The sequence below is a fragment of the Epithele typhae genome, assembly GCF_022376455.1.
Source record: "Epithele typhae strain CBS 203.58 chromosome Unknown BXZ73scaffold_70, whole genome shotgun sequence".
Classification (NCBI taxonomy): domain Eukaryota; kingdom Fungi; phylum Basidiomycota; class Agaricomycetes; order Polyporales; family Epitheliaceae; genus Epithele; species Epithele typhae.
The window spans coordinates 19,286-35,937 of NW_025954261.1; the positions used below are offsets into that span (position 1 = coordinate 19,286).

The window sequence follows — 16,652 nt, forward strand, 5'->3', positions numbered from 1 at the left end:
CCCAATCTCATACCTCGGTGTGCTTTCGTGTGCTCGCATTGCCAGGGGTTCATCAAGAGAATCTCATTAAGTAGCACCACTACCGCACTATGAACGACCAGACATACTATTGAACGACGATTACTTCGCCTCACGTATACTATCTGGTTGGTTTCGCCGTCGTCGCTGCGTGCGTGCGATGAGACGAACAACACTTGACCATCCACCCTCATCGCCCGCCCTCGTCTCCCTGACCGGCATCCTGCCCCTCAAATTACGTGCCGGACAGTGGACACGTATTCCTATCTCCGAATCGTGGCTTAAGAACTCGTTCTCGCGTGCAGGACACATTTATCGGACACATCTCCCAGGCAAAAACCGCAGGTCAGGGGACGTCGTTCTTGGCGAATCAGAGAACTTCTGCTCCCTGAAGCTCAATGTGGAACCGCCCACGAGAAGGTTTAAAGAAGACCACTAGAGGCCGCTCGTGTTGGAGGAGGTAATCTATCAACGACTGATCGAACGGCACCTACAAACTCCTAGGTGTGCTGGCAGCCACACGACTACCCGACGCAAAATGCTCATGCGGCCAGAAGCGGCGATGGGCGAAGGCCATTAGACACACCGGGGGGCGCCTTGTCCACACATGACCGGGTGTAGTCGAAAACAGCGGTGCGATTGAGCCGTGTCCTTGTACCATCTCCTGCAGGTTGAAAAGGTGAACGCGCACGACGTGAAGAGCTCCTTGTCCTCGACCGTCTCGGATCTGAGAGAATACGTGACGTCGGCCCTGTGAGAACGTTTAAGGTCGGAACTGGGCCACCGAACTAAAGGAATTGCACATACTCGGATGTCGAGGGACGGATCCGCTGCACTCATGTTCTGTTATATCCGCCCTAAGCTGGGGCTTTCCGTTCTGAAGGGTATCGTGATCAACAGACACCAAACCAGTGCCCTGTTCATCGACGACGATAGGTGGCTTCAACTCCTGCAGCGCAGCGCGAATGTCGTCGGGTATGCCAATGCCCTGTGGCCCTTCTCATCAGGTCACGATGGAGCACAGTTCTAACCGCCGCACGTACCCGGAAAAGCATCGGCACCGCGGCGCTGGACGCGATGGCGACTTCCGCCTCCGAATTCTATGTGAGCTTGTCTTAGTAATCAGCAAGCACAAAGTGTGATAGCCACCCACCTCAAGAATATAGTCGAGCACGGGCCCTACGGGGTCAAAAGTCTGCCACAAGTTAGTACGCAGGCAGAGCGCGAGATGAGGTACGAACCTTGCTACGCATTGAGTCCGAGTCCTCCGAGTCCTCCGAAAGTTGCGCGAACGAACAACTCCCGTTGTCCTCATCGTCGTCGTCCCCACCTCTTGAGATAGTGTGAGGGCCTGCCCCTGCCTTAATATTGTATGGGACTCTCCGGAATAATCGTCTCTTCATCTTGAAGAAAGACATGAAGAGGGGGTGCCCAGGTATCGCCGGCGACTTCTCGCCTTCGGCCATCCTGGCGACGTCCTTATCAGGCAGAACGGTATGGGAGCCGCCCCATCTGAAATTAGGCCCCTCGAGATCGTGGTCTCCGATTCGAACGATCATCTTCGACCACTCGTACCGGTCAAAGTCTCCAATGATGAGGCCGTCTCTCGCAGCGTACTGCTCACCATGGACAGAGCCAATGGCCCACGTAAACGTGTTGGTGAGGAAGGCGACGTAGTGTAGATCCTCGTCTTTGAGACCCAGCTGAAGCCGCGTGTTGGCGAGCTCCAGCCAGCTGTCGAAATGCTCGCGCATGAGCGGTTTGAGGGTTCCCTGCGACACGATCGATTTGTTCATTGCTGGGGGTTGCAGCATCAAGAGAGAACCCTGGTCGGAACTACTGCGAAACTTGATCGAGTAGAGGTTGTCCTCGCTGTTGTTCCGTTGACTCAGGTTCACTTCGGGGGTGGACTGGCAAGAGAAAGGAACTCACCCTCCAAGTAGCTCTACGTCCTGACCTTGAGATGAAAACGACGGGCCGAGGATGAACGTCCGGTTTTCCATCTTCAAGAGATCGAGGCATCTTTGGTAGTGGTATGGTGTATGGTCGGGTGGCGCGTGTGGCTGTTCGTCGGCACAATGTACGGTGCTAAAGAGCTCCACCGTGGCGTAGTCTTTGTATACCACTGAGCCCAAAGAGAGTGATGGCCGGTCGTCTGAGAGGCAAGGATTCCAGATGGGGTATCCCAGGTCGTCGTTGTACATCTGTCTGTCGTAGATGTCCCAAAGCGTCGTAGGCGGAGAAGGAGAACGCCATCGCGCCAGCTTTGTCGGAAAGACCATGGGGTGGACCGTCAACAGGGAACGAACGAGTGGTTTGTAGCCGCGAGTCGCACTGGCGACGAAGACGTAGTGGGAAGCAGTTGAATGTCGAAGCTTGGGCGAACTCGAACTGTGGGTGTTCAGTACGTAACGCGCAACTAGCGCGCGCGCGCAGGTATGTTCTTGTCGTATATCTTCCACGTGGCGGACCAGGGGTAGAGCGACGAGTGTAGAAGAGGGTAAGTGGTAGGATCCAGAGGTGACGGGGGACAGGGTGCCTTTGCTCGTCTTAATCGCCCGCCTGTTCGAGATACCTACGCACTGGAAATCTGCCACAAGAGACACGCCGATGAGTGTGATGTCGCCGTAGTATTGGAAGGAACTAACCACGAGGTATAGGAGGAGCGAGTCCGATTTGAGAACGCCCGAAGAGAGATAAGTCCCTGAACGCGCTGAAGAAGGGAAGATCGGTCCGACTATGCGACGTGCAAGGGAACGTTGAGTGCAGGAACTTACGCCGGCAGCCGCATTGAATGTTGCCATTACTTACAATGCACGGAAATTTGACCCGCATCTAACCGCTTGACGCGTGATGTGCACAGGAAGATGCAAATGAGTTATGTGATTTGCAAGGGAGACCGTGATGAAAGGACAGATGCTCCTACACATACGTGGATGACTGATGACCGCACAAACGCCTACAACACAAACAGTGGCACCGTGTCTCTCCTCACGCATGCCACGTTTCGGCGATTCGGAGTGAGACCTAGACGAAAGAGCAAAACGATGCCAGCGATTATCAGTGACTTGTCGAAAACTGACGAGCGGGTACACACCGATGTCGTTTATGTCGCACACACCGGTATGTAGACGTCGACGGTGGCCGGAGAACTTGCGGGGGTGGAGGTACATTGTCGACGAGGAGCGCGTCAAACTGTGTCGCAAGAGGCGAGACCGGTCAGCAACGGGCGCCAGTGGGAGGGAGGGCGGCAGGGCTTCGGGGGTTTGCAAACGTCCAGTCTCTCTGGAATGCTCAGAGCGATTCCCAAGAGGTGGGGTAGTACGTTTAGAGGATGTTGAATGCATTCCAAGGGAAGGAGGCCGAAGATGGAGAAAGGGACGTACACCGATATGGGAGGGTGCCGCTGACGAGGCCGACCACCGACTCGACTCCGTCGAAATCGTTCTGCGGCCGAGTCCACAGCTACGGTCACAAAGCTTGTCCAGAATACTACGCCGAGTCTTCGCCGCCCTCGATGGACCAAAACTTCTGCACAGGGTATGAGGAAGTCGCTGCATGGTGGTACGAGTTCGAACTGCCGCTCTTGATTCGCCAACGGCGGGGACCCCGGCGAGGATCGGGTAGGTGGTGTCGCTCGTGGCGAAGGAAGCGACCGTAAGCGGGACGAGCCCGGCAGAGAGTGTGTCTGGGACAGTGGTGGGAATGGCGCGGGGTCGTTCACCGTGCCCCTGTACATAGATGGCTGCACGCGGCGGTCATGGACAACGCTTTATACATATGTACAAGCAGAAGTGGGTGCACTCACGGCTCCGGATGTATAGCATCCGCTACGCCTCTTGCTATGTACAAACGAAACAGCAGACTCAGGAAGTGCACCATGCGCAGTACTAGACACGCGAGGAAGCGGAGAAATCCCCCGGTACGCTCGAATGAGCCCCCGACTGTCTCCGACGGGCTTAGGATGGTGAGTGGTCGCAGCGACCTACGCGCAAATGAGGCGGCAAAATTTAGGCAGAACACGGGGCGGGCGACGAAGGAGAACGTGGCAGAGGAAGTCCCCTCTATCCAGCCTCCGGCCAGTGCTCGACACTCTGCCATCGACGTCAACGCCCAAGTGTTCTCACCGCCATACATATATATATCTGTACACCTTACACAACTACAACGACGTCGATAGGAAGGGGCTAAGAATTGTAATCTCCGACAGAGGGATTATCATTGGGACAGAAGCGTCGATCATTGAAGTGGCTAGCTGTCGCTGTCGGCGGAAATGATGTACGTGGCTACTATATCCCCTGCAATGCTCGTCAGCCTGATGGATGTATGTGAATATAGGGATGGGCATGGGCACATGCCTGAAAGTTGAGGGAAGAGTACCACCACATGGGCTGCTTCGTGGTTTGACCTGGTTCGGCCATAATTTCGTTCATGGATTCCATGAATGTGCTCCATTCAAGCTTCATATTTTCATGGCAACGGCGCTCGAGAATCCACTGCCGCTCTGCAAAGTTGTAGTTCGTCCAGAGCACGTACATGGAATCGTATTCCATGCTGCAAAGTAGCGACTCGAAGCCGATCTCCGCCCCCAGCTCCTTGATGAGATCTTTCAGAAACTTCTGACGCGTAACAAGGACCACATGCTTGCGCAACCTTTCGTCTATGGCATCGCCTGCTTTTAGGTCGGCACAGTGGAAAACCTCCGCCGACTGACTACCAGGGGATCTGAAAAGTGTAGCCTTGAGGTTGATCGTGTGTTTGAGCTTCCGTGCCCAGTCAAGAACCCAATCGTCGGTAAAGGTCCATCCGTACAAAAGGAGGGGAGGGCCCTTGGGATCAGGCGAGCTGGGTTCGAGCACGCGGGGTATGGAGGATGGTGTTTCGTATTTGTGGTAAGGGGTGGATCTTCCGCGGTAAAGATCAGTCGAAGGTAGTGTCTCCTCCTCTATGGGCGGGTATTCGCGACACAGCGTTTCGATGAGCTGTCGAGAACTCTGTCAGAGGGGATGGCAGAGAAGAGAGTGAAGCCCGCTGAGCTCACTATTTGAACAGGGGGTTTTAGGCATTGCTTTACGCCCTCTTCGTAGGGCGGAGCGACCTCAGTCTCAGGAGCTTCAAGGCTTTGAGGGATGAGTTCCGAGATGGAGCCGGACATAGGAAGAATGACGGGTGTGATGTACCGTCACTAGCCGAGCGCTGCCATCTACTTATCCTTTCGCTCGTCCAATGGCTTACTTAAAGTTCATTTGCTGACTCAACTCTCTTTCCTCGGCTCATCAGTGTCACCGTTCCACTGCCCATGGCAGGGTTTGGTCAACACCTCGTTGAGTCAAGCATCATTCCCGATTGTCTCGGCCTCGGCCAGACTTGTATCTAAGACTTGATTCCATACATGACGTTTCAGTGTACATTTGGGTCAGTTTAGGTTGGCGGTGCTTGGAGTCATACGCCACATTCAAGAGTAAAAGGTTCGACGAACTAATATTCGGGATCATAGCAGTTTACTCAGGGGCCCGAATGGCGCTTTGCGCCCCACTGTGCACCAGCAGAGACCAGCAGGTATGTACTGTCTGTGTGCCGTCGCCACGGCGACTAGTTACGGATGAACATCCCTCGCATACATACAGCTACATGAGCTTGCTCAGAGCGCTGAACGCGTGTCGAAAATTAAATCGAAATTCACCAGAGAGCCAGCAGTGGAGAGTGTGTTTCAGTTCCAGTGAGAACTTACAGGTTTCAGAGGGTTTCAGGGGGTTTCGTTTGGGCGAAACCGCCTGAAACCCTGAGAAACCGCTTGTTACCGTCATATTGGTAAGAGAAACCGTATGAAACTTTTGAACAGTTTCATACGGTTTCGGACGGTTGCGTGGAGGTTTCGGACGGTTTCGGATGATTTGGGGATCGGTTTTGAGCAGTTTCGCGTGGTTTAGAATGAGATAACACTGAATTACCGTATACAGTACACTAGAAAACACACTATGTCTACGTGCGTTCATGGGCCGCTCCACAGTGCGTCGAGCACCAGCGCCCCTTCCGCACCCGCTCGCGTCCCTGCGAGGCTCCTCTAGCGGTGGCATGTCGTCCTCCGACTAGTAATCGTACGCTGGCATTGGTGCGAGACACTTGCATTAGCGAGAAGCGTGCAGATGAACTGTGGTGTGTGTGCGGGGTCCCGGTCAGCTCGCAGAGTCGCATGTCGCACTGACGGCGAGGAAGAGGGGGAGGACACACCCTATACTCGTCCAGGAGCGCCCACTCCACCCGGCGGGTCTTCATTGAACGGGGTGCCCTGTGTGAGCCTGACGAGAGAGACTGGTCAGCACACGTCCGGTTGGCGCTCGGACGGACACACAGCAAAGACGATCATGCCGGCGTTCCGGCTGTTGACAAGGTTCGAGAGTGTGGGGAGCGCATCGTGCACGTACGGCCACTTCTAGCGCAAGGTATACCGGGGTACCACAAACATCTTCATCCGGATGGCATCGGCAGCGAGCGATGCGGGACCGCGTGGCGAGATTGGGATACTCGCGAACGTCCTGTTCATTGAAAAGTCAACGACCGCAGCCCAGGCGGAGTGGTCGTCCCACTTGATCTAGCAGTGAATCTCACGTTAGTCAGCCGGGCGGGCACACAGAGCAACGGGCACGTACGTACAGATCACCTGCAAGCCTTTGTCAAGCACGATGTCTGTGCTGCGCCTAGAAGAGCACTTGGTGTCCGCGTTCGCGGCGTTGCAAGGCCAATTGGTGACTAGCAATAAGTCGCTCAAGGGAGACGCATACAAGCAGGTAGGGAAGTTACAATGCTGAGTATATGCAGTGAGGAACTTCACTCACAGTAGGTGAATGGTGTGAGGGCCACAGCACGGGGAGAGCGCGGGCGATGCTCGCAAGATGTCGCAGCAGGCGGAGGCAGCGGGGGGAAGCATAGTAGAGGTCGGTAGAGGTGGACGGAGACATCAAGATGCAGCCTATGGCATGACTCAAAGTGTGTAATCACGTGGTCCTCCCACGGGAGCGAAGGGGCGAGTTGAAAGCTTAGGCAAAGCAGTTGAGAAAAAATTGCAAATCAGCAATTGCTGCCATGCTACTCCACGCGCGTGTGAATGGAGTGCCACAACGTCTGCTGTGTTGAAATTATCGTCGAAGTTGCGCATTTGAAGCTGCAGAATGCAACTGTTCAACACGTTGTTGTCGAAAATGTCTATTAATAACGTGTCTTCTACGGGCGTCTAGTGACTCGAAACCGTCCGAAACCGTCTGAAACCTGTGCGTTCTCACTGGGAAATTTCAGTACTGGCTCACACGCACTTGAGCACCATGATGCGCCCTCCGGCGCCCGCCCCGTACCACACCGGACGGCCAGGGTGACGCCCCCTGCCAACGGGCAACCTCTGTGATAGGTTCGGAGCAAGCCCTTGCTCTGGCGCTTGCAGGCTTCGCAGCGCACGCCGCACGGTGAACCGTGAAGGTGGCGCGGAGCGCCAAAATATCGTTCGCCGACGGGACTTGATCCGAACCTACCTGAGACCTCCACGAGCCCGCCGCAGCACGCGTCGCGGCGGTGCAGAGCCTCTCTAGTGCGAGTACACACGCAGCCCCAGGGTCTGCTCAGACCCTTCTGTGCTGCTGCCAGGTGAGCAGGCCAGATCCTTCACGCCCGTCCCCCAGCCGATCCCCTTCCGTACGGCTAAAGAGAGAGATTGCGAGACTCGGTGAGCTTTTGCAACGAGAGGCCCGCGGTTTGGTCTCTCTCCCTCCGGTCTGGTCGAGCGCCGAAACCGCGACACGTCCCGCCCGGACTTACATACAAATCGCATGGCGCGCGGCGGCACCGGCGGGATTACAGCTGGTAACAAAACGATAGGCCCCTCGCTTTTCCACACACATAACCTACGGTCGCTTGCAGCGGAGCTCGAAAAAACACGACGCTTGCAAGCTCTTGCAAGTTGCGCGAAGCGTCCAGGGTCCCCGATAGCCGCTCCCGCTCCCGCTGCGCCTGTGTGCGCACGCGCCGCACTTTTTGGAGCTTCACCACGCAAGCGTCGCTTTTCTTCGAGCTCCGCCATAACCGACCGCATATCTGTGGGAAGCCGAGGGACCTATCGTTTGTTACCAGCTGTATCGTTCTCCCCGTCTCCCCGCCACCCCGGCCCCGCGACGGCTTGAGACATGTTTGAAGCACGTTTTGACGTTTTCTGGATGGCCAATCTCACGCCTTCGACAACAAATGGATGTCCATAGAGGACATACGAAGATCCTTCCATCCTCCGCCCTTCCAACATCACGCGATAGTATGTACATATGTAAGTTCGGGCGGCGGTTCGACGCTCGAGCGAACCTTTCGGAAGTACTACAGTGGCGCGCGCAGGCGCTACCCCGTCTCCGCTCTCGGCGATGACAGAATGATACTGACCCACGGTTTCAACGGTAGAACGTGCCCACCATCGTCGCATTCATATTCATTCATCGGAACATGAACCCACAAAAGTTTGAAACCTCGACATACTCGGAAGTACTGCTCTTGGAAGCACCCGGCTAGTACTGTGCCATCGCCCCGCTCTTCGTGCTTGGACCTACAGTTCAAAACAGGACTACTTCACTGACCCACACGGTATCCGCATGTTGGACAGCCAAGTAGCACGTATTTGGCTAGCTTCTATGGGTCCTGTCAACACAGTTTTTATGCCACTTACCCACTGGACCCTAGTGGCAGGGGGTCGAACTACTCGACTCCAGTACAGGTCCAAACTTCGGGAAGACACTCACAGTGATTGGAGTGAGTACAGGATCTTGTTCTGCCGGTACCCACAGTGGTCTCGAAGGGTCTCAAACATCGAGCGGCAGTAGTCATGTGCTACGTACTAGTACCACAGCCCCTCCACAGCCTGTAGCGATGTGGGACAATTCGCAGCCGGCCACATCCTCGAATTTGAGTATTATTTGCGCACATATGTATCACATGAGCCATTTATTGGGAGCCTATATATTCACTCAATTGCACGACCTTCCCTCCCAGCAGTATTCGCAGCGAACCCTCCAAACAATCCACCAGCCCCACTCTCACCCTACGATGGAATCCTCGTCGGCTGCCGCAGTATCACCGCATGAACTAGAGCGTGCGCGTGAACTGATTGTCAGTTCCAAACAAGTACGCACCACGTTGTAAAGCTCAGACGCTTTCATGTTGCTAATGCTATTTACTTCAGGACATTATTTTCACAGAGACCGCTTATGTGAACAATCTCTCCGAGAGTGTGCACTACGCAACCGCACAAAACTCCACGGAGACGCCTATTTATGCTTTCATAAACACCATACTCGTCTTCTCCAGCCTGGTTCGATCACAGCCCACGTCCCGTGCAGTAGAATTTACTACTCTGGCAGTATGTCCTCAACTTGCCCTTCAAACGCTCAACTTGTCGGTGAAGCTTGCACCATCCACATGGGCGAGAATCAGCAAAAAAGGGGACACATGCATTCCAGACTTTAGTCGCCTTCGACTCAGGATTCTCGACTCTGCCAGGAGCCTGATCCCAGATGAACATCGTGAATCACCAGCCGCTGTGTCCCATCACTATTTCCACCCTCTTGATATCATAGACATATGGGAGATCAAGGCTCTGATAATCCCATGGAAATACCGTCGCTCCACGCTGGATTTCAAGCCAGACGGGCTCTGGGAAACCGAAGAGATGGGCACGATCGCATGGCACAAATTAGTGACATCCTACCAGCAACTATGTGAGCAGGCCGAAGTCGTCCTCCATGGAAATCCGGACATGGACAGTGTCCATGGGTTTTTGATATGTGGGATATACTTTTCCCACTTCATTTTCGACCGCTCAAACGTCGGCGCACCTTGGACAAAAGTCACCCCAATCGAGCGCGACGAGAACATCAGCGCGGATCAGTACGAAGTCGACGTGGCAGCCGCCGCGATCAAAGCCATAGATGACTATTCCTTTCCACAAGTAGTTGTGCTAAACCAGTTGATTACTTCCCGTGTCATGCAAGATGATCGGGCTTACGGCGAGTCCGGTAGTACTGGCTGCTCGGAGGGCCCGGAACTCAAGTATACACTTTCTCCCATATTCAAACGGTCTATCAATCGCACCTCTGGGCATGTCGGGCAAGCTCAGCCAAGCTGGCTCGACCATCTAGTATCGGATTCGTTTGAGGTCTGTGTCTGTGATTGATCGGGTTATTTTCGTCAGATACTGATGATTCAATGACTCAAGGTCGACGGCGAGGATCTCGAAGCACACAGCTTATTCGAGACTGAAGTTCGCGAGCATCTCTCTCAAGAATACAGAGAGAGCCTTGAAACTTTTCACACTGATGGAGAGTCGGAGAAAAGCGGAAAGAAGACTAACACGGATGGAAATGATGACTCGTATGAAGAGGGAAGCTCGACGAATATCAGCACCGAATTCCACGACTCGGATCCGGGGTTGGAATCAAGCCTCTCAGAGGCTGAGAGCGATCCAAGAACAAATTATCCTGCACCAAATTCAGGTGAGATATTTATGTCTCATTTGGCGGCACTTCGCCTTTGTGCAGAATCACTTCAGACCTAACTCGCATCATCTCAGAGGACGGTGATGAAGCTAGCGTTAGGCCCTTGAAGCGAGCACGTACGGCTGTGGGTGCGGGTGTCGCGCCTCCGGGAAAACTCCCGGTTTATGCTTTAGCCCTGTTGAAACGGAAGCGAGAAACTGAAGTTGGGAATCGGTCGAGGGGCTCTGGGGCGGCTACTCAACAAGCAGGTGGAGACGGTAGAGATACACCTGGACCCTCAACAGGACAAGATATTCTGAAGGAGCGGACCGAAACACCAGAGTCTACTCATCCAAGGTATGCTTTGAATTTATGAGACCAGAACATTCCTTCGGTCATATCTCAATCTCACCCATCTGACAGGATGGGGGGCCAGAAAGCGCAGCAAACCAACACCCAAAAGAGGTTCCTCAACTGAGAAGCGCGGGCCTGCGACTCGGCAAGGGGGGAGGGCAGGCAGCTGATCGCGACCATGGCACCCCGGGCCCTGTTTGCCATTCATAGTGCAGGATCTGGAAATTCGGACATCTCCTACGACTGAAACAACAAGAAGGCACGTTCGGAACAGCGTCAATTTGAAGTGATGTGGAGTTTGTAAGGAGTACAGCGGAATCGAGTAGTACTTTCAAGCCAGGAGGACACGTTGAAGTTGTAACAAGTACAGTCTGAATATTTATAACGTTAGACCGACACGACTTGGTGACGAGGACTTGAAGTGATTGGATCTTACGGGTATGAACACCTAATTCCCTACACGGCTACGACTTTCGCGAAGTACTCCTTGAGCTCGTTGATATCGTAGACAAAAGCGCCGACATAGCCATCCGGCCGAACGACGACCACGGTGAACACCTTCGCCTCGATGTGGTAGTTGCGCGCCGCACAACCGTCCTTGTCGAAGCATGCCTCCGCGGCGCCGTCCACGGTCGTCAGCGCGCCCAGCGAGTCGATAACAACGATATTCGCGACTCCGGGCGGAGTGCAGCCGTTTACCGTCTCGACGACCTCCGCCATCCTTGCCGCGTCTCCGTCCACGAACACCATGACGGTGTGGCGTGTGGGTCGGAAGATGTCGAACGCGCGGTCGCCCGCACACACGCCGTCCGCCGGGCCCCAGCCGGAGTACGTGTGCACCTTGAGCGCGTCTGCGGAGCGGCCCTGCGTGCCGCGCGCGTCGACGACGGCGGGGCTCCAGTGGTAGTTGACGTCGAGCATGCGCGGGGGGTCGGTGCGCCGCTGGGAGAGGCCGGCGGTGTCTTGGGGGTCGTCGGGGTTGGGGTTGGCGCCGGCGTCGGACGCCCGGGCGACGGCGTGCGTGTGGAGGTTGCTGGTAGTAGCAAGCATCTTCGCGACAACGTGGATGCGCTCGGCCTCGAACGAGGCGAGGAGATATGGAGACGCGTAGCCTTTGCAAGCGAGTGTGAGCTTCCAGCAGAGGTTGAACTGCGCGACGGCGGTCAGTTGTGACACGGGGGCTACACGAAGGGCACGTCAGCCTTACCGAGTCCTGCACAAGACCCTGATCGCCGGTCGGCGAGTGGATGTGAGCCGCATCTGGGAGCGCAGACAGTCGTGAGGCGTGACAACGAGGATGAAGAGCGAGTTCACCTCCGACGATGAAGCAGCGTCCCTCGTAGAATTTGTTCACCATGCGCATCTTCGGCCTGTAAATGCCTAAATTAACTTCGGCGCCCGCGGAGGTAGATGAAAAGACGCTTACTTCCAGTGAGTCATAGTGTGCATGTTCGAGAACTTGATATCCGTGCGACCGACGGATTCGTAGAAAAACTCAACGAACTTGTCGGGGTCGACCAAGTCGACAGGGTCCCATCCTTGACCAACGATGCCCATATGGAAGTTGACCTTCTCACGCTTGGGGCGCATGGAGATACTGCACACGCAAGTTATCCACGGAGTATGTAGAGTGAGTCCAATGCAACCTACATGAAATTATCAAGCTGTGCCCAAATGTGCCAGAACTATTCAACGTATCAGCACCCTAAGACTTGAGGGTCCCGACGAAGCATGTGCTCACCTCGTTGGTGACGCCCTCAGCGTGGCATTCCGCCCACACCTGACCGTCCGCGTCCTTATTCTCGCCCTCGAAGGTGGCGCCGATGAACTTGCGCATTACACCTATGACGTGCTATGTCGACCACGAAGTAAAATTGATACAACCATCTCACGGACCCTTGGCTCCGTCTGCGCCGATAACGAACTGCGCCTTGACGGTCTCGGTAGTTCCTTTGGCGTCCTGTGCGGTCTTCTTTAGGGTGAGTGAGACGCGGTTGTCGTCTTGTTCAATGGAAATCGGTTCGGTTCCTAATTCAACCTGAACGCCGAATCGTTCGTTCAGGTGCTTGCGCATGATGCCTTCCGTGAGGTACTGGTCTATCATGATGTTCCTCTGCGACAGTACCCACGTCAGTCAACCCTCCAGGCCTCGGAGACGTACATCGACACTTACGCATGGCCTGTCCGGGGTCGCTTCAGGATTGTCGAGCATCATCCATTCGTGCTCGACCTCGGTCCCGCCGGGCAGTTTATACGAACGCATCGGCGGAAGAGCAGTGCCGGTGCTGAGGATGTCGTCCATAATTCCGAGGAACTTGAACACCTCGAGCGTGCGTGACTGCGAGGACGCGATAAGTGGCGGCTTCGCTCTCGAATGAGAACGTGGAGGACTGACCTGTACGCCGCTGCCACGGGATGTCTCGTGGAATTCGGTGAGCTTCTCTACGATGCGGAAGTGGACCCGGTTGTGCGCGAGAGTAAGCGCGGCAGCAAGACCAGAGGGCCCAGAGCCGACCTAGATGGCCCAGTGAGAAGCTGACGGCGAGGTCAAAACGGCGGCGTACGATGAGAACTGGGATCGTGTCAGAAGTTGCTGACATGTCTTCGTATCTTTGAGAAGCAGAGTGCGGATCAGCAGCAGCAGAGTCCTAGGTATATATCCTATAGCGAGCCACTACATGGGCCGTCTATGACGTCGACAGCTGCAGGGTTGAGGTTGACATTCGACTCCGTCGCAGACGGGCAACTTCGACACATATGACAGCTGTGGTCTTCTATCCACCATGGTTGTGTCTTTATTTGTGCGGAGATGATCCTGTAGAGTAACGAAGAAACTTTAGCTGCGAGGACTAGACGGCCAAGAACGCGGAAGAATTCCAACTTACACCACGGAACGGTAAAATTAGACCACGAATTCCGTCCCACAGGAGATAGCACGCGGCGCGACAAGGGGACGACGGTGTTGAGGGCTGTCTCAAGACTTCCAGGAGATGGTGGGATGAAGAGTGTCCGACTAGCGCCTGAGCATGAGTTGGCCTCACACCACTCTCCCACGCCGCCTTGGTGCCGGGCCGGGGGCGATGACCTCATCCAATCATCGCCACATCACATCCGTATACCGTCCCAATGCATCCGTCCACCGCAGGTCTTCCTTCTACGACCATGGGTGACTACGTCCGCCGCCTTGTGTCTGGGAACAAGGCTCGTCACAAAGATGGCGAGCTCCAACTCGAGCTAGGTGGGAAATTGAACTCCTTCCTAGCAAAATCCGACGAGGACTTAACCAGCATTCGATGCCTTTCTGTAGACCTTGCTTACATCACCGACCAGGTCATTGTTATGGGATACCCAGCCACGGGCATAGAAGGGCTGTATCGCAATAGGCGGGAGGACGCGAAGGAGTTCCTCGAACATCGTCACGGCAAGAACTTTTGGGTCTTCAACTTTTGCCCCATCAAGGAAAACTCATATCCTGCGGACGTCTTCGACGGCCGCGTCAGCAGATACCCCTTCCCAGACCACCAGTGCGCATTCCTCACCGCCGAAGATTCACCTCACTGATCCTCTCCTTCCCAGCGCTCCACCACTTGCCATTCTACCCTTGATCGCACGAGAGATACGTCTGTGGCTGGACGGTTCGCCCAACCGTGTAGCCGTTCTTCACTGCAAGGGTGAGTCCAAGTGTTGACGTTTGAGCCACCCTCCGCAAGGCTTATGAGCGCCACAGCGGGCAAAGGGCGGTCAGGCACTATGGCGTGTGCCTACCTCCTTGCCGTGGATATGACCTCCGGCGGCTCGCTACAGCCCACGCAAAGCCTGACCGCCAAAGAGCGTGCAAAGAGCGCAGCGGAGGCCGTCATGGACGCCATGCCTGTGGACGAGACCGCGGCGGAGCTCATCGGCGCCACAACTCAGGAAGAGGAGGACCTCGTGAAGCTCGAGCTCGCCGACGCTACCGACGACGCTCCCGGCACGGGCAAGGACACCGCGAGCAACTTGACGGCCGTCCTCGATCTCCACACATCGAAGCGCATGAAGCGCGCGTCCTCGCCGAGCGAAAAGCTCAAGCAGGGCGTGAGCATCCCGAGCCAGCGCCGCTGGCTCTACTACTGGTCGCTCGTCCTCGCGCACCAAGCTCCCCCGGGGTTCTGGACGCCCGAAGCGTCCGCGCGCCCGCCGCCGAAGGTGCGCGTCACCGCGCTCACGCTCCGCATGCGCGAGCTGTCGGGACTCCGCGGCACGGTGGTGCGCGCGGCGAACGCGCTGCTCGAACGCACGGGCCGCGGCGCGCGCGGGGTGAGCGCGAACGAGGCGTGGGCGTCGCTCGCGCGGTACGACGACGCGCTTGTCGATGCGCTCGAGCGCGGCGAGCGGGACACGCGCAGGGAAGGGGGCTCTTCGCGCGCGCGCACCGCGGTGGGCGCGGAGACGTTCAGGGACGGGCAGTGGGACACGACGAAGATGGTGCGCAGCTTCGCGCGGATGGGGCCGGTGCAAGAGGGGGACGCCCAGAAGGAGAAAGGCGAAGACGTGAGTGCGTAATGGCCCGCGCGCTGCGAGTACTAACCGGCAGGCAGGGCGGCAAGATCGAGACTCTCGTGCTCAGGCCGCTCACGGGAGACAAGTGGGAGCTCATCCGGACCACGATCGAGGCGGGCGGTGAGCGAAAGAGCGTGGACGTCGCGCCCGAGGGCGAGGACGCGTCGGTGGACGACGTGACACAGACGCTGAAAGGCGACGGCGGCGTCGTGCTCGACGCGCATCGCGAAGTGCGCGTGAAGCTCTATCTTGGGCAGGTGCGTCCCCAATCCTTGCTTGACGACGCGAGCTGACCATGGCGGTGGATAACACGGCGGGCGTACTGCGGCCGGATCACCGCAACTTCGGTCCTGGTCTCAACGCGGCGCCCGCCCCGCAGGTGTTCATGGGCTGGTTTTGGTTCATCCCCACGTTCCACATGCCACACCCGCGGGACGCGAACACACAGCAGACGACGCTCACGCTGACGCGCAAGGAGCTCGACTTCCCGCTCGGGATTGGGGCAAACATCATCGACGTCGCGGTGTCGATGGAGTGGTGTCCCGAGGCGGCGGACGTGCTGAGCCCGCCCGAGCGTGCGACGAGCGCAGATAGCGCGGAAGGGAGGGTAGTAGAGCCCGGCGGATTGGCGGCGGCGCTGCCTGCGATTGCGGCGGGAGAAGGCGGGGACTTGTTGGAGGCGCAGCAGGCGGCAGACGACTGAGAGGCTGTGAACGAGTTGTGCTTCGTATGCACGCGTAGGGCGACTGCGAGCGCATTGTACGTTGGTCTGCGAGTACACGGATGACATTTGAATATCTGAATCACCACCCGCTGTCACCCTCGCCGTCAAGCACGCCAATTGCTAGCCAGTACTAAGCCAATCGTACAATCCGTTGCCAAGGATGTGAAAGCGACGAAAGCGCGAGGTGCTACGATCAAGGTCGTTAATACTTGGACTCGGGCGAGTTGGCGGATAAACGTTAAAGTCTAACAAGTCGGTGATGTTTAGCTTCCGTGGAAGGAGTCTCTGCGGCGTCGGCCCATTTGCAGCCAGACGGCGACGGCGGCGAAGCAGGCGCCGGCTGCCGGACTCGTTTGACTGATCGGGGCGGGCTCAGCTCGGACCGGCTCAGGCCTCAGGCGCTGATGCGGCCCATGGCGGCTTTAGAATCGAGATCAAGCCGGGGCCCGGGCCAAGTGCGCCATATCCGGCGCGGTGATGCGTGTGTCCCCCGACGAGGGGATATCTGCCTTCTCATC

At 56.4% G+C, this 16,652-nt stretch overlaps 5 protein-coding genes across 5 annotated transcripts; 2 read left to right on the forward strand and 3 right to left on the reverse strand.

The window, feature by feature from the left end:
- Window positions 1–594: 594 nt before the first annotated feature.
- On the reverse strand, window positions 595–2,300 carry BXZ73DRAFT_105699 (uncharacterized protein; the record flags this gene model as incomplete). Its single annotated transcript, XM_048016351.1, has 7 exons — window positions 595–769; window positions 826–848; window positions 923–1,006; window positions 1,062–1,118; window positions 1,172–1,213; window positions 1,260–1,890; window positions 1,951–2,300. 7 exons carry the CDS (start codon window positions 2,298–2,300, stop codon window positions 595–597), a joined length of 1,362 nt encoding a protein of 453 aa, XP_047873397.1.
- Window positions 2,301–4,328: 2,028 nt separating this feature from the next.
- On the reverse strand, window positions 4,329–4,850 carry BXZ73DRAFT_53573 (uncharacterized protein; the record flags this gene model as incomplete). The annotated part of the gene is made up of 1 exon (XM_048021023.1): window positions 4,329–4,850. A coding segment is annotated over one exon (522 nt), but the record flags the coding sequence as incomplete, so codon positions are not given.
- A 4,240-nt stretch (window positions 4,851–9,090) lies between these two features.
- BXZ73DRAFT_80973 (uncharacterized protein) lies at window positions 9,091–10,252 on the forward strand (the record flags this gene model as incomplete). The annotated part of the gene is made up of 3 exons (XM_048023399.1): window positions 9,091–9,168; window positions 9,227–10,198; window positions 10,235–10,252. The coding sequence occupies 3 exons, from the start codon at window positions 9,091–9,093 to the stop codon at window positions 10,250–10,252; spliced, it is 1,068 nt and encodes a 355-aa protein (XP_047873399.1).
- Window positions 10,253–11,327: 1,075 nt separating this feature from the next.
- On the reverse strand, window positions 11,328–13,471 carry BXZ73DRAFT_105701 (FAD binding domain-containing protein; the record flags this gene model as incomplete). The annotated part of the gene is made up of 10 exons (XM_048016352.1): window positions 11,328–12,020; window positions 12,079–12,131; window positions 12,186–12,241; window positions 12,298–12,468; window positions 12,522–12,556; window positions 12,613–12,713; window positions 12,768–12,984; window positions 13,045–13,209; window positions 13,267–13,386; window positions 13,436–13,471. The coding sequence occupies 10 exons, from the start codon at window positions 13,469–13,471 to the stop codon at window positions 11,328–11,330; spliced, it is 1,647 nt and encodes a 548-aa protein (XP_047873400.1).
- Window positions 13,472–14,033: 562 nt separating this feature from the next.
- On the forward strand, window positions 14,034–16,113 carry BXZ73DRAFT_53580 (phosphatases II; the record flags this gene model as incomplete). Its single annotated transcript, XM_048021025.1, has 6 exons — window positions 14,034–14,109; window positions 14,179–14,395; window positions 14,448–14,542; window positions 14,599–15,401; window positions 15,449–15,667; window positions 15,790–16,113. The coding sequence occupies 6 exons, from the start codon at window positions 14,034–14,036 to the stop codon at window positions 16,111–16,113; spliced, it is 1,734 nt and encodes a 577-aa protein (XP_047873401.1).
- Between the last annotated feature and the right edge of the window lie 539 nt (window positions 16,114–16,652).